Raw genomic sequence first — 15,780 nt, 5'->3', positions numbered from 1 at the left:
CAGATTATGCTGGATCCCTTGGCTTGATAATTCCGAAGCTGTGACGCACCAAATCGCTCAATGGAGGCCGCCATCTTGCGGATGTGGAAGTATGCATAACAAATTGAAAAAGGTTCAATAGGAGTTTGTTTCACCCGTCTTTGTTTGATTCACAATCTTATGCACCTCTAATTTGTAATTAAAATACTTTGAGACAAACCTCGTTATCTTCAACGAAAATCGTCACAACAAAAAGAAACCAATGAGATTCGAGCATTTCAAAAATTATTTCAAAAAAGCTTATTACTGTTTCGGACGCTGAAAACAGCGTCACATATTCTAAAATTGACGAAGAATTGTTTCTTAGAAATCTCGCGGCCGTAGGTATAGTTTTTCACGGCCGGAAATATCCGAAGTTGAGACGGAATTCACCGAATTAATCAAGAAGTAAATTTTATCAATTTTAATCTCATCCAGAATGCAAATCGTGTCATTTTAGGTCTGAATTTGCGAAATTTTGTGAGCTGACCAATCAGCGATCAGCTTAGATCAGCCAATCAGCGCCATCGACATGGTTTGATTAACGACAGTCACACATTGTCGTGGAAACGGCGCTATCGTCTGACCTGTCGGCACTGATCTTACTGCAAGCGAACTTCTTCTGGTGGAGGAAGCCGCAGTGCCCAGAGAGAACCAGTCCTGACAGTGACTGAAGTAAGAAGACTACACACATACTGTGAAAATGTATTGTTACGGACACGACTTATTAAGATGTTATGATGGGCCGAGCGGAATGGCCGCCGTGTTCGCACAGTTTACCCGATTCCACTCGAACGTTGACTAAGTCGCGCTATGCTAAATCAATGAAGGAAAGGACACAACGGCTGGGATAAATTCAACGACACAAGGGGTACAGTTCTCAAGACCTCCGGAGGAGGATATAATATTGGTGATGCAGAAACGGGTAGATTACACGGTACAGAGGTAAAGCACAGAAAGATGGGCACTTAGACACAGTCTTATCTTATCCCCGACAGACCACAGACAAACGGGACAAGACTGACTTACACGGGGATTGATGGCAGGGAAGGACAGGCAGTCGTTAGCTCAAGGTGCACCTTGGCTCAGGGACAGGATACAGCTCGGTCCAGTCCAGAGATGCGGGGAGGTATTCAGCGCTTTGAGGTGGCGTCTTCTCTCTCCGTGGTGTGGGCCCATCTGACGTCACCTCCCCCTTTCTGCGCATGCTCAGCGGGGAGTGACACGCCCTCGGCTCGTTAGCTCCGCCCCAGATGGAATCGGTCCGCCGCTCCTATTGGGTGCAGGGGGGTTACCGGGCTCCGCCCTTGACGAGGAGCTGACAGCGAGCCCCTGCGTGGTAACCCCGTCGGAACACATGTTCAATGGCGGCTAACCAAGCCGGAGTGAGGACGCGCACTCCCCGCGCCGCCGCCGCGCCGCCGCCGCTGTTGTTGTTGTTGGTGTTGTTGTTCCATGAGGAAGAGATGCGGGGAGGTATTGGGAGGTCCTAAACTTACTAATGGTGCCATACAATCACATTCTGGTGCAACGAAGAGTCAGAATTAATGGAAACGAGTCCTTAACTGACATAGACTAAGAATAACTAGCAAGATGTCCGAAAGTTGTCTACGTGAGATGCGGTGAACCTGGGCACGACATTTAAGGGGGGAAATAGGGGAAGGTCGGTTCTACAGAGTGTTGTTTACAGAAAATGGGACTAGGGAATGGGGGATTGGGGATAGTTGGGAAGTATTGGGGAAATAGGGGAATATTTACAAGCGGATATGGATGGAGGCCAAATCCCATATCCGTAACATTGTACCCTTCTCTACCTCGGGGCGTCCCGACCCGATAAATTTTTACCTACTTTAGTGTGGCACTCAGATGTAGTTCCCTCTACTATTAACTCAACCCTGAGTGCGACAGTTTTACAGATGTTCACAAATGAGTAAATATGTCCCCCTGCGACGTTGCACCCTTCTCCTCACAGAAACACACCCACAGGATAACCGAATCGCGGAAAGAATCCTCAAACTAAACATACAGCCGGTAGGGAGCATTATTTACACAAGACTACGCTGATATTTACACTACGATCCAGGACCTGTTTTTGGAGGAACACATGCAGATGTTATGCATAGAGAGAGCACGCTTGCCAGCATCGATACACCAACCCACGAGTGCTCTGTGGCCCTACGGCCTTTAATAATGTGCAGAGCACCCCATCCAAGCACCAAAAGCACCACCCCCTACATACAGTCAGCACCATCCGGTGCACCAATAAAGTGTTCATAGTCACCGGTGGTGTCGCAGCCGGCCGATGTTCTGCCGCTGGTCTTGCCTTCTTGAAGCACTTGGCCTTCTGGCTTCCTTAAAAAATAAAGAAAGGCGCCAACCGCGTCCATTTCTGAATTGTGGCCATCAGGGGGCCAACTATAAGTGGTTCACCTCTATGGCATAGGTGCCACGTTGACCCAGAGGTCCATCAACGGGTGGTGCTTGCCCGCAAAAGACTGTGGTCCATGGTGGGCGGCCACAAAAATTGCGGTCCATATGGTGTATCGATCCCGGCAGCAAGCAGCGAAAGTGCAGGCCCACAACTGCAGAGCCAGCACCTCTCTCTCTGCCCCAAAACCAGATCCTCGGAGGTGGGAGACAAAAATAGAGCAAGTGAGTAAGGTGGTAAGGGCACAAAAGTGCACGCAATGTAAGGTAATGCACACTGGGGGCACATGGGAACCAGGTGAGACAGGTACGTTCCTACCGTATGCCCCCCCCCCCCCCACCAGGTAACCTACATTGCCCCTCCCTTACCCCTTACTGTATCCACAAAACACAACACTACCCATAAACATCTACTTTACAAATCAACAAACGTCCCTACTGTCTTCCCCGTTCCTCCCATAAACCAAATTCGTCTTCTCTCCCTCCTAACCAATCAAATTTGCCATTTCCAACTCTCATCAAAATTTGCCATCTCCAACTCAACATCAAAATTTGCCATCACCAATTCATCATCAGTCCCTCCTAAGGAGGGAGAGATGGAATCACCCCAATGTCTCATCCACGTCGTGATGCGTCTCACAAATCCACACAGCAATTCTCATTTCCTGCACACAGAACAAAGAAAACACAGGTGTGGAGTCATCATCATCACCTCAGGCAAGTGGCTGCGTATGGTGCGACAGGTTCATCAATCCTAACTATTTCCTAAATGACTTTAACAACTTTACATTACCCGGGGTCTTTCCCTGCCAATCCATTGGCCAACTTACACTATGGGTTCTAAAAACCAATTCCCATTGACCAACCTGTGGTGCCTCTCAATTTGGGGTTTCACTCCCCCGATTCATCTCCCGGTGCCCTCGCACAATTTCTGGGCTGCGACGTGTAGCTCTCCCAGCAGGTCTACCCACCTGCACACCTCCACCACTGCAGTTGCCTCCGAGCTTACCTGCTCCTTACCCTAACCTATCTACCTGGGGAAGGCCCTCTGGCGCTCTCCCCACTCGGTGCCCTCTCTGGCACTGGGCTACCCGGGTCCGTCCTCCGGATCCTCGGGCCCCATCCACAACTCTACCGGCTCCCAGAGCCCACCTGCGGCCTCACCTGGCCGACATCCTCACAGTGGTGGAGTGCCCAAACCAACTACACACACTAACAGGCTACACGCCCAGCCATTTCCACACACTAATGCACCCATCCACAATACCATTCTGCAACCGCACCACAAATGCCAATATCCAACCACAATTTACCTATACCCTCTACCTAACACTTACACTACCCGCCCCGGGTACTCGTGAAAGGGGGTCCACTCTTCCCCCATCCACACCTTAAGCACCATGCACACCACTCCGTGCCACTTACTCCAACTCTCTCCACACCACTCATTCTCTGCTCCCTATATTCCACACACCTGTACTTGCACGCCTGTGCTCTCACACCTCGTGCCACCTGCACCCTTCTCTCCCCAAGCGCATTCGCGCTGATCCACAACACTCACTACTCATACACTGCTCCACACACCTGTCCAGTTCTCACACAGCATCATCTCACCTAACTACTCCCCTCTGAAACTTGCGCTTCACAGTCGTCCCTTTAAACTATTGCGCTCCCTCGTCATTATCATCCACACTAAACTACCTGCGTCCCCACTACAGGTATCAGTCACTAACTACTCTTAACGTCACCTAATGTCATCTTCGCTAGATCCCTATCAATATAACCTAACCCACCCGGGCTAGTTTTCACTGCCATACACCCCATAAACTATTGCGCATTTGCCCCCCATGGGAAGGGTGGCAGGGATGCCACCCTTACCCACCGGGCACATCGCTCACTACCAATTTTGCACATCAAATTTCAACAAATCAAAAATTTGCCAATCACTACCCATCATCTGCCAATCATTACTGCCAATCCTTTGCCAATCATAAAATTTTGTTTTTTTCTAATTTTGGGTCCAAAACACTAACCTCATCACCCGTCTACTTATTACATCCTCTCGGTGCGCCAATTCCCTTCTAAAGCTTGGCTTCGTACAGCCGAGCAATGAATACGGGTTGTTTTGTGCCAGCGGCTGGATACGTCCCGCATTCGTGGCAGGGACGGGGGCTTACCCGGGCCGAGATCCCACGCACCACCTCGGCGTGGAGCCATCCAATGTCCCGATCTCGACCTGCCGGCACGTCTCAATAGAAAGTGGTCGCCATGACGACCCTTCCTATCGGGCTGCCCGCTCCGCCTAGTGGAGCCCGGACGCGGCCGTTCCAAGCGAGGCACAGTGTGGATCGCGTACGGCGGTTCTTTCGAAACCGCCGTGTTTCGGATCCCCGCTGGTCCTCGCGGCACGCGAAGCTGCCCGACGCGCACCGAGGGCCCGATTCGGCTATAAGTCGTCCTAACCTCTAACCCGGTTACCGTCGATGCTTCACCTGCATGCTTACAAGCATACGCTACCCCTTTCTTGCTCATACATCCAGCCGTTTCCATGCTCCTCGTCATACCTTCTCTAACACACCCAGGTACACTCATTCCACTCACAGCCTTGGTCACACACCTGACCACCGAACACTTTGGCACACATTCGTCGCTTGCACACCTCACCAACACACCTCTTCGCGCCCCTTCCTCGGTCACCTCCTCTGTGACAATCACAGGTGTGCTCTCACTCGCACACCCAACCACGTGCCTCACTACCAATTCCAGCGTGCATTCCCACTCACGCTCTACCATTCCAGGTGTGCATCCTTCCATTCCAGGTGTACATCCTCGCTCACCTGTCACAACCAACTCACGCTCCGTGCCACTCGTACTACTCTCACCTCCACTCTTGACAGTGCACTCTTTCCTCATGCACCCGTCCGTTACACACCTTTCTCGCGCACACTCTCCCGTTACACCTTCTGTAACACTCACCACAGGTGTACACTCTTCCTTACTTTTGACAGCGCACTCTTTCCCCATGCACCTGTCCGTCACACACCTTTCTCGCACACCCTCTCCCGTTACATCCTCTGTAACACTCCTCACTACGCGCTTCCATGTGCTCCCTCGCACACGCGCTACGACCGACTCCCTCTCGACAGCACCCTCACTCCTTGGCACGCACTTTTTCCTCACACACCCCAGAGTCGGACTTTCTCGCACACATCCTTTTTCGCACACCAGACCTGTCGCACACTTCACCAACGGCCTCTCACGAACACCCGGGTCCATCTCGACCCCCAAGCTCCTTAAATCACCTGGCGCATCATACGCACGACCATATTGGTCACGACTTACACCGGGTCCTCTTTCTCTTCGCTTCTCCTCCATCACCTGCGAATCCCTCATCCGGTTAATGAGCACATCATCACGATCCAAACACAGACTTTGGACCAATTCTTTTACCTCCTCTTTTATCTCTTTCTTATCCCCTCTCCGTCACTTCTTAATTTCGCTTACCCCTTCCTCCACTTCTTCTAATTTCTGCTTCACCTCTTTTATGTCCTGGTACGTCTCCTCAAGCTCGTCCTCTAAGGCTACCTTGACCGTTTCCATGTGCGTCCTCACCTGCCGGTCCTTCGTCTCCATTACCTCTGTCACCTCGTCCAACCTCGTTGTCAGTCCCTCACGTACCATCTGACATTGCCTCTTCGTCGCTATCAAGTCGTCTTTTAGTTCTTTCTGTGTCGCTTTTAACCCTCCTAGTACCGCAGTGTTCCTTTGTACCTGCTCCACTAACTCAGTCTGTCCCACCATCAGCTGTTCCACCTCCTGCGTCAGGTCCTCTATGCCCCCTTGTAACTTTACAGTCCCCTTTCTCACCTCCTTCTCCATGCGCTCCTCACAGTGCCTCACCTCCTCGCGCACTCCTCCGACCTCCTCACTCACACCTCTTCTGATCTCTTCTCCCATCACTTGCATCTCCTGCCCAGATGCCACCCTCATCTGCTCCATTTCCTCCCTGTGAGCATCCAATTTAGTTTCTACCCCCATTCTGACCCCCTCTATCTGCTGCCCCATTTGTTTGACTTCCCTTTCCGCTTGGTCCCTCATGTCCCTCAATTTGCCTTCCATACTGTTTTCTAACCCCTCTAACCCCTTTTGCATCCCTTCCATTTGATTCTCTTGAGCGGCCATTCTGTTTTCTACCCCCATTAACCCCTCCTGTATTTCCCCTAATCTATTGTCTAATCCCTCTATTCTACTCCCTAACCCTCCGATCTGGGCCCCCATGTCCTCCCTCAATTTCTCGCTATTGGACCCCATCTTTTGTTCTAACCCCTCACCGGTACCCCTCGCTTCGTCCCTCATTACCCCCATTTGGCCCTCCAATCGCTCACCCTGAGCATCCATCCGGTTCCCCATTACCCCCATTTGCTCACTCTGAGCCCTCATTTGCTCACTCTGCAGGTTGAGGGACGTCTGCATTTGTACCATAAATTGCTCCATGAGGGCCTGCATTTGGGCCATCCCTCCCACTTGTGCAGCGGGTGCGGCCGCCGGAGCCATGTGTGAGGCGCCATTTTGCGAACCTGCCACCCTCACTGCTTCGCTCTCCTCTTGTCCCTCAATTTGGTCCTGGATCGAACCTGCCTCACTCTCCTCTACCGGAACCCAGCCGTCTTGATCTGCCATAGCGCGACTTTCAAAATTCGGGTTTTTATTTTTGTAAAACAAAATCAAATTTCGCCGTTAACAATTTCGAGCGCGTGAAGCGCGCGACGGGACCGATCTCACTCCTCGACACCAATTGTTACTCTAATAGTACAATTGGTGTTCCAAAATTTGGGCCTAACAAATTTAGTCCCAGGTCCGAATCCAACTCCTGACAACCAATTGTTACGGACACGACTTATTAAGATGTTATGATGGGCCGAGCGGAATGGCCGCCGTGTTCGCACAGTTTACCCGATTCCACTCGAACGTTGACTAAGTCGCGCTATGCTAAATCAATGAAGGAAAGGACACAACGGCTGGGATAAATTCAACGACACAAGGGGTACAGTTCTCAAGACCTCCGGAGGAGGATATAATATTGGTGATGCAGAAACGGGTAGATTACACGGTACAGAGGTAAAGCACAGAAAGATGGGCACTTAGACACAGTCTTATCTTATCCCCGACAGACCACAGACAAACGGGACAAGACTGACTTACACGGGGATTGATGGCAGGGAAGGACAGGCAGTCGATAGCTCAAGGTGCACCTTGGCTCAGTGACAGGATACAGCTCGGTCCAGTCCAGAGATGCGGGGAGGTATTCAGCGCTTTGAGGTGGCGTCTTCTCTCTCCGTGGTGTGGGCGCATCTGACATCACCTCCCCCTTTCTGCGCATGCTCAGCGGGGAGTGACACGCCCTCGGCTCGTTAGCTCCGCCCCAGATGGAATCGGTCCGCCGCTCCTATTGGGTGCGGGGGGGTTACCGGGCTCCGCCCTTGACGAGGAGCTGACAGCGAGCCCCTGCGTGGTAACCCCGTCGGAACACATGTTCAATGGCGGCTAACCAAGCCGGAGTGAGGACGCGCACTCCCCGCGCCGCCGCCGCGCCGCCGCCGCTGTTGTTGTTGTTGGTGTTGTTGTTCCATGAGGAAGAGATGCGGGGAGGTATTGGGAGGTCCTAAACTTACTAATGGTGCCATACAATCACATTCTGGTGCAACGAAGAGTCAGAATTAATGGAAACGAGTCCTTAACTGACATACACTAAGAATAACTAGCAAGATGTCCGAAAGTTGTCTACGTGAGATGCGGTGAACCTGGGCACGACATTTAAGGGGGGAAATAGGGGAAGGTCGGTTCTACAGAGTGTTGTTTACAGAAAATGGGACTAGGGAATGGGGGATTGGGGATAGTTGGGAAGTATTGGGGAAATAGGGGAATATTTACAAGCGGATATGGATGGAGGCCAAATCCCATATCCGCAACAGTATGTTAAGCCCAGTTAAAATTTCTTAAAATAGGCCTTAAGCTAGCACATCGTATAGTTACTTCCTTAAGCTTCTTGTGACATTTATTGTATGTAGGTATTGGGGAGGACTGTCTACTCTTCGCTTTTACCTAGTCTTACCAGGTACGGTACCTACACCGACCTACTATCAACTACCTAACCTACTGATGCCATAGTGATGGGTAAAATAGTGGCAAGAGGCTTTGACTTCGCCGGCTCATTGCGGCTTTGCAGTCGGGTACTAGTAGCCGGCGAAGCCGGTGTTGTGAATGAACGCGTACGTATTATGTTGAAAAGCCAGATTTTGCTGGATCCTTTGAGAATTCCAAGCTTTGACGCACCAAATCACTCAATGGAGGCCGCCATCTTGCGGATGCGGAAGTATGCATAAAAACTTGAGAAAAAGTTCAATAGGAGTTTGTTTCACCCATCTTTGTTTGATTCACAATCTTATGCACCTCTAATTTGTAATTAAAATACTTTAAGACCAACCTCGGCCCGCACGGGCCTGGTTATCTTCAACGAAAATCGTCACCAAACACCAGAACCAATGAGATTCGAGCATTTGAAAAAATATTTCAAAAAGGCTTATTACCGCGTTTCGGAGGCTGGAAACGGCGTCAAATATTCTAAAATTGATGAAGAATTATTTTTTAGAAATCTCGCGGCCGGAAATATCCGAAGTTGAGACGGAATTCACCGAATTAATCAAGAAGGACATTTTATAAATTTTAATCTCATCCAGAATGCAAATGGTGTCATTTTGAACTAGGTACGGTACCTACTACACCTACCTACTACCAACTACCTAAATTACTGATGCCATAGTGATGGGTACAATAGTGGCAAGAGGCTTTGGCTTCGCCGGCTCATTGCGGCTTTGCAGTCGGGTACTCGTATTATGGGTGCATATTATGTGCATCCATCTGAGCTATCAATTTAGCAATAAGTTGGAAACTCAGGATTGTTTCTTGATTATTATTTTTTTGTATTAGTGACTGTCCCTATTCACCCGTAAAACGGGGTGAATAGGGACAGCCATAAAAATCCTATTTATTCCTATTTAACCCATATATGGGGTTAATCGGGACTATAAGTTGCTTTTAAAAAAAACAAGAGAACCCTTTCAACCCAAATGTCAACAAATCAGTATGGTTATCAACTTTCAGCGAAAAAAGTTTCCGAACTTTTTTTCAGTTTGTGTCCCTATTCACCTTGCTGTCCCGATTCACCCCATTTCACGGTACATCATTACTTATACAACCTCCAATGAACGCAGACAATCGGGTCACGTGATGCTGAGGGGGCGGGACCTGCAGCAAACGTGGCGACCTCTGGCGCACACGAGTGAATTCGACGCCAAAATGGTTTTCGAAATAACGACGTTAATCGGGAATGTTACAGTAACTCTCACAAAATACCGAGTTATTTCGTGTTCAGGAAATTAAAAAATCCTCATAAAATGTTCTTTGCGATAACAAAGCCATATAAAAAATACATCGTAGTCGGCAGGATTCGAACCTGCGCGGGGAGACCCCAATGGATTTCTAGTCCATCGCCTTAACCACTCGGCCACGACTACAAGACAAAAACAAGTCTTTCTTCAATCCTATTAAAGTTAATTTGTATTCCGGAATTTTTATTAAAGCAAAAGAGCATTTTGCTTTGGAAAGAACGACCAGACGAATTATTCAAAAGGAGAATGTGTGGTATTCAAATATTTCACGTTTGCATTTTCAAAATTGCGGAACGCCATCCTGGTCACGTCATCTACCGATAAACTATTTCATGAATCAAGTGTTTATGTTGCTGCGATGCCTTTTCCACAGAGACTCGTGTAAAATAAATACACTTACTTTGCATGTTATATCGGCGACGCTCCCTCAACCCCATAGACGTTATGCATATGACGTCACACACACTTAGAAATGGAAGTCGCCCCCTCTCAGAGGGCAAGCAATAACGCTACTGCAGCAATACTGCTGGAACTACACAATGCAAATCCTGAGCAGTGCCCCATTCATGAGCAGATTCCACCTGTTGGAGGGACTGAAACCCAAACGGAACTGTCTTTCAGAGACATTCGTGCACTGGAAAAAAACGTGGCGGAACTACAGAAGGACAATATTGCCCTCAGAACTCAAGTGTGTGACCTGGAAGAAAAGATATGAGCAACGGGTCTGCAGGAAGGACACTTTCAGAACAACGATGCAAAACTCCGATTTTACACGGGACTTCCTTCTTGGGCAATTTTTTTGCCACTCTTCACGTTTACATCACGTGCTCTCCCAACGTGTAAAAAACTCACAAAGTTTGCTCAAGTGCTAATGTTCCTCATGAAGTTGCGATTGAACATTTTTGACGAGGACCTAGCTTACAGATTCGGAGTCAGCAAGTCAACCGTTTCACGAAACTTCCACCGCGTTCTTGATGGAATGTTTGTGAAGACTCAGTCGCTGATACACTGGCCCAGTCGTGACGCTCTACGTCTCAGTATGCCGTCATCGTTCAGGAAATGTGCAGTTATTGTTGACTGCACTGAAGTGTTACAGAGCAGCCGTCCGATTTACTGGCAAGGGCACAAGTGTGGAGCAATTCCAAGCACCATTCAACTGTAAATTTTCTAATTGGTATAACACCACAGGGCTCAATGTGCTTCCTGAGCAAGTGTTGGGGAGGAAGGGCAACAGACACTGAGATAACGGAAAGCAGTGACCTCATGAATAAACTGATGCCAGGGGATCTTGTGCTTGCCGATCGTGGTTTTTTTGTTGATGAATGCTGTGGAATGGCGATGGCCGAGGTGAAGGTGCCCCCATTCACCAAGGGAAAGAAGCAACTTGAAAAAGTAGAAGTTGACTGGAGCAGAGAACTTTCTTGTGTTCGGATCCATGTTGAACGTGTAATTGGAATGGTGAAACGAAAATATACTGTACTCCAAAATCGCATTCCCATCACACTGATAAATGATGGGACATCGCCAGAAGCAACTGTGAACAAAATCATACAAGTTGCGTGTGCTCTCGTAAATCTTTGTCCAGGAGTAGTTCCTATGGACTGATTATCATGGAAGTGTTATTTTATGGATCAACAGTATTGCCTTATTAGTGATACACATTGTTAAATACGCACATGAAACAAAACAAAATGACAAGTAATATAAAGTTGCAGCAGTTTTATTGTCACAGTTGTGTCAGCTTCAAAACATATGTACACGTATCATGTGCAGCTTCATTTATTGTTCACAGAAAATATGTAGTGTATAAATTTCTACAGAAACATTTCAAACATTACTATATCCATTGCTACTTCACCAAAAAAATAATTTTTATGATTCATTCACCATGTGGAATAAGTTGACGCGGTTAGTTGCGATCGCAGCTGACTCACATGAACGCGTCGTCAGGGCCTTTGTTTGCCCTCTAAGATGGCGTCGCGATTGGTTGTTAGGTGCTTCGTGACGTCAATGCATAAGGTCGATTCTCCAATCCCTGAGTTCAAATCTCTTTTTCTAACAACCTATCCGCATCTTCTTCCTCTTCTATCTTGAGCTACGTATGGAGGGGATCTTCGCACGCACAAATCCTGACATGTAGGTAGGCCGCAGGTGGTCGGATTTTCATGCCGAGTTACCTCACGCTTGCGAAGCGAAAAGCGCGGTTAAACAATCGCCAGGAACGTACATGTTTGCATTTTGTTAAGAGCGTACATCGAAACCGTTCAACGGAGGGAATTTAAACTTTACCACATGTTACATGACCATTTGATATAGTTATAGCGCATACAGTGCGTACATAAAAAAAATTGCACGAAATCTGAATCATTGTAATCACCTCAGCCTTTATTGTGCTCGGCTGGTGGATATAGTGAGGAAGAAGAAGTACAATTTGCTGTTTTAACAATCTCCCGAGTTGTACTTTATCGATCTATTATGGCGTCTTTATCACTATCAGCCTTTGTAGTTATGAAAACACTCGAGAACGAAAATTAAAGCTGCTTTGTATTAAAGGCTTATGTCAAGACGTACACCACTGACAAGTGACAAGTACAAGGTGCAAGGACACAGCCGTGTCCTTCATAGGAGGAGATGTTCTCCATCGCAGACTTTTTAAATAAAAATTGTAACGAGCAAGAGGATTACGAAATAGTTTTATATTTCAGTAATGACTAATGTGAAAAATATTTCAGTAATGTGACGTATTTAGCGCAGAAAACTTGTTGGGCCCAGCCCTTTAAACCACAACAACCAATTAAGAGGTTGGATAACAAAATATTACTGTACATGTACAGTACGTCTGTAATTATTCAAAACCTTTTCCATGAGGGACCCAGATCACGCCTTTCCTCTTCGGCTCTTGCAGCGCATTCGAGACATGCGATTGGTTGGTTAGACTTACCGGAAATTAAATAACGGTTGAACCATACGCATCCTGGACTCGGCAAAATGGTAATATAATTCGTTAAAGAAACAGGGCAAGCTATATAAAGTATGTGGAAATCTGATTGATGGCTCCCTTTTTCTGCGACCTGTTCAGGATGTGGCGTATGTAGAGCCTCGCGGCTGTGAAAACGCAATTCAGAAGAAGAAGAAGAAGAAGTGGAAGAATAAGAATCAGAAGAAGAGTGTTGAAGGTGACACGTGAGGCGAAAAATGGGGCCCACGGCGGCTGCTGTGGTTCGGCTGTCCGGGATGAGGCGATGCTTGAGCGGATTGGGCACAACTCCCTGCAGCAGCCTTTTTGACAGGGTGCGTCTCGGTGTTTCATGTAGTTTCTCGAGATAACCAATCGGAGGCCTAATTAGTAATTCGATGTTATCGACTCCTGAGGTGAGGTGTGCTTTGCAACAACCGAATCCACGACTACAAGTACAAGGTGTTTCCCTCTGTTCCCCCACGGTATTTTACGACGTGCTCTCTATTGAATTGTCCAGTTTACGTTGGAATCCCGAGTAAGTTGAATTTGACTGAAAACTCCCTCGGGTTGAAGTGGCGGCAGGAGCCGCCGTGTCTTGAAACACGGTGGCCTTCAAAGTTCATAGGAGGTTGTGAAGCCGGCTGTCCTGTGAGCGTGTACGTTCAGTGGTCGCAGATTTCCTTTTATTTTCGTGTCTCGCGGTATAATTACAGAGTAGGTCATTGTGTGCTGCTACCTTTGTCAAATCTGTAATGACACTCACTACCTGCTTTGGGGAAGGTAAGGATGTAGGTGGGTATGGCTGGCAGGGTGGTGCGGAGGTAGCGCACTTGCCTTTCACCTGTATCTTCTGGGTTCGATTCCTCACCTGGTTGTAACCTGTCCGATTGGTGCTTCGCTTGAGGGGTGTTGCACATCACAAAGTACACCCTACTTTGTATTGACATTAAGCCGAGTGTCCCGTCTACTAGCACTAGCTTGTGGGCGTTGAAGATCCCACGGTGGCTTTTCGTGAAGAGTAAGCAAGCTGACACCCTGAACGACTTGCAAATGCCTGGCCAGCCTGTTCGTGAAAGACTTGGTTCAAGAGCCTACCTCCAGAAAGTGGAAATAATTGCGGGTGTTCAAGTCGTATATTGACTTGGGATGTAATCCAGGCACGATGGATCGACAGCTGCTGCGTATCATGGCCCCAAGGATGGGTTTCTTACAAACCGATAATGCCGTGGGTTGAGGAGGTTGGAAGAGTAGGAAAACCACACGTGTGCAGGTGACTCCATGGACGGGTCGAGTCCTCCAATTCTCCAACACATGCAGCTCCTGTTTGAAACGTTCTCCAAGCGGAAATGTGGAAGAGTAATGTGGTTATGGTTTGTTATGCCTCCGCCGACCAAGCTGTCTTCGGGTTGTCCGTGCGTCCGAGATAAGTTTTCGGTCCCATGATAACTTGAGAGCAGCTGAATGGATAACTTTGAATGGTCAAACTTGGTACAGGTATGTATAATGTAAATATAAATTGATGAGATTTTGGGGTCGGAGGTCATGTTGGTGCAAATCCTGTTACCGCAATAACCAGTAATGGGATTGTGAGCAAACTTGGTACAAGAACATATTATGATGAAAGGATGAACTGATTAGACTTCAGCATCAAAGGTCAGACCAGAGGTCATGTCAGGAAAAAATGTGATTCTTGAGAACAGCTCAAGGGATTTAAATCAAACTTGATGCAATCCAATCAAACTTGAATAATGATGCAATCATGTGGGTGGATGCATATTGGTGGGCGTCATGACGTCGAAGATTGCCATTGTACTTTACAAATTAAATGGTAAATGTTATTTATGTTTACCTCCTTCAGCCTACCCAGCTGGTGTTAAGAGAACGCAGTTTCCTGCCTTTCTGCAGCCCAAGCTCTGCTTGGTTCTCATCACAGCAGTATGTCTCAACCCACCATCCTCCTTTGTGCATCAATGCACCTTCAAGTCGCTGTGTTCACACTGCCACCACCGTTGCCACTGCCACCGCCGCCATCAACACCAAGGTACACGAGCTTACGTCTTGGATTTTCAATACATTTTGCCGGGTTTGGAACATGCTGGGTACATTTAAAATATATATATATTGATATTTGGGTCGTGCATTTAAATGCTTTAAATTAACATCTGGCAGTGCTGTGGACTGACAGGATGCCCGAAAGGTATGCACACTCGACTCTGAGCCATCTATCCTAGTTTGAATCTCAGCCCAGATACAACCTGTCACCCTGGTGTCACGCAGACAGGGAGATACATCGATGGGTGTGCCATTCCTCGGGTGGATGGTAAGCTGGGTGTCTCGTCTGCCAGCGTTGGTAGACTTTAAATATCCCACTGTGCCCTTCAGGAATAGTAGATGGGATATCGCAGGCACCCTGGACAAATTCCAAATTCCTGCCCTAACCTACAGGGCCATTGCATCAGCGGCACAGCCGTGTCCCCAGTCAATGATGCCACTAGCACTAGCAGCCTTGTGTGGCATGTGAAAGAAGTAGGCAGTGATGTTTTTAGAAAGAAAAATAAAATTAAGTGAGAGGTGTTCTTGTCTTTATATTATCCAATTTGGGCCATCAATTTAAGACGTATGCATGAAGGTGTGCTACTACTACTACTACTACTACTACTACTACTACTACTACTACTACTACTACTACTACTACTTATCCACATGCCCAGCTAAGAGGTGCAGTGACCCCATTGTGGGTTGACCCTTTTCTTCGTTCCCTTGTGACAGTAGACTAGGCGGATTTATGGAAAAAAGGCCATGTACAAGCTTTTAGGTGCATATTTGGGTAAAAGTTGGGAACCTCACTTTTTAACATAATTAGGGTATGCTGAATTTGACTAACCCTAACCTGGTTCCCAAGCCGAATTTTGAGTTTTTGACCGAATT

At 47.8% G+C, this 15,780-nt stretch overlaps 1 protein-coding gene and 1 non-coding gene across 2 annotated transcripts in view; one reads left to right on the top strand and one right to left on the bottom strand.

Moving 5' to 3' along the window:
* Positions 1–9,937: 9,937 nt before the first annotated feature.
* TRNAS-AGA (transfer RNA serine (anticodon AGA)) lies at positions 9,938–10,019 on the bottom strand. The gene has a single exon. It is a non-coding gene; the product is annotated as a tRNA-Ser (tRNA).
* Positions 10,020–12,712: 2,693 nt separating this feature from the next.
* The window catches only part of UQCC1 (ubiquinol-cytochrome c reductase complex assembly factor 1), a 57,808-nt gene continuing 54,740 nt past the window's right edge, over positions 12,713–15,780 (top strand). The window contains exons 1-2 of the mRNA XM_068120862.2: positions 12,713–13,184; positions 14,711–14,893. Of these exons, the coding sequence (XP_067976963.1) occupies positions 13,089–13,184; positions 14,711–14,893 (279 nt within the window). The 5' untranslated portion in view covers positions 12,713–13,088. The remainder of the gene's footprint in view (positions 13,185–14,710; positions 14,894–15,780) is intronic.

This window comes from Myxine glutinosa, chromosome 6 (genome assembly GCF_964187855.1).
Source record: "Myxine glutinosa chromosome 6, kmMyxGlut1.1, whole genome shotgun sequence".
Taxonomy (NCBI): Eukaryota; Metazoa; Chordata; class Myxini; order Myxiniformes; family Myxinidae; genus Myxine; species Myxine glutinosa.
This window is presented reverse-complemented; position numbering and strand designations above follow the sequence as displayed.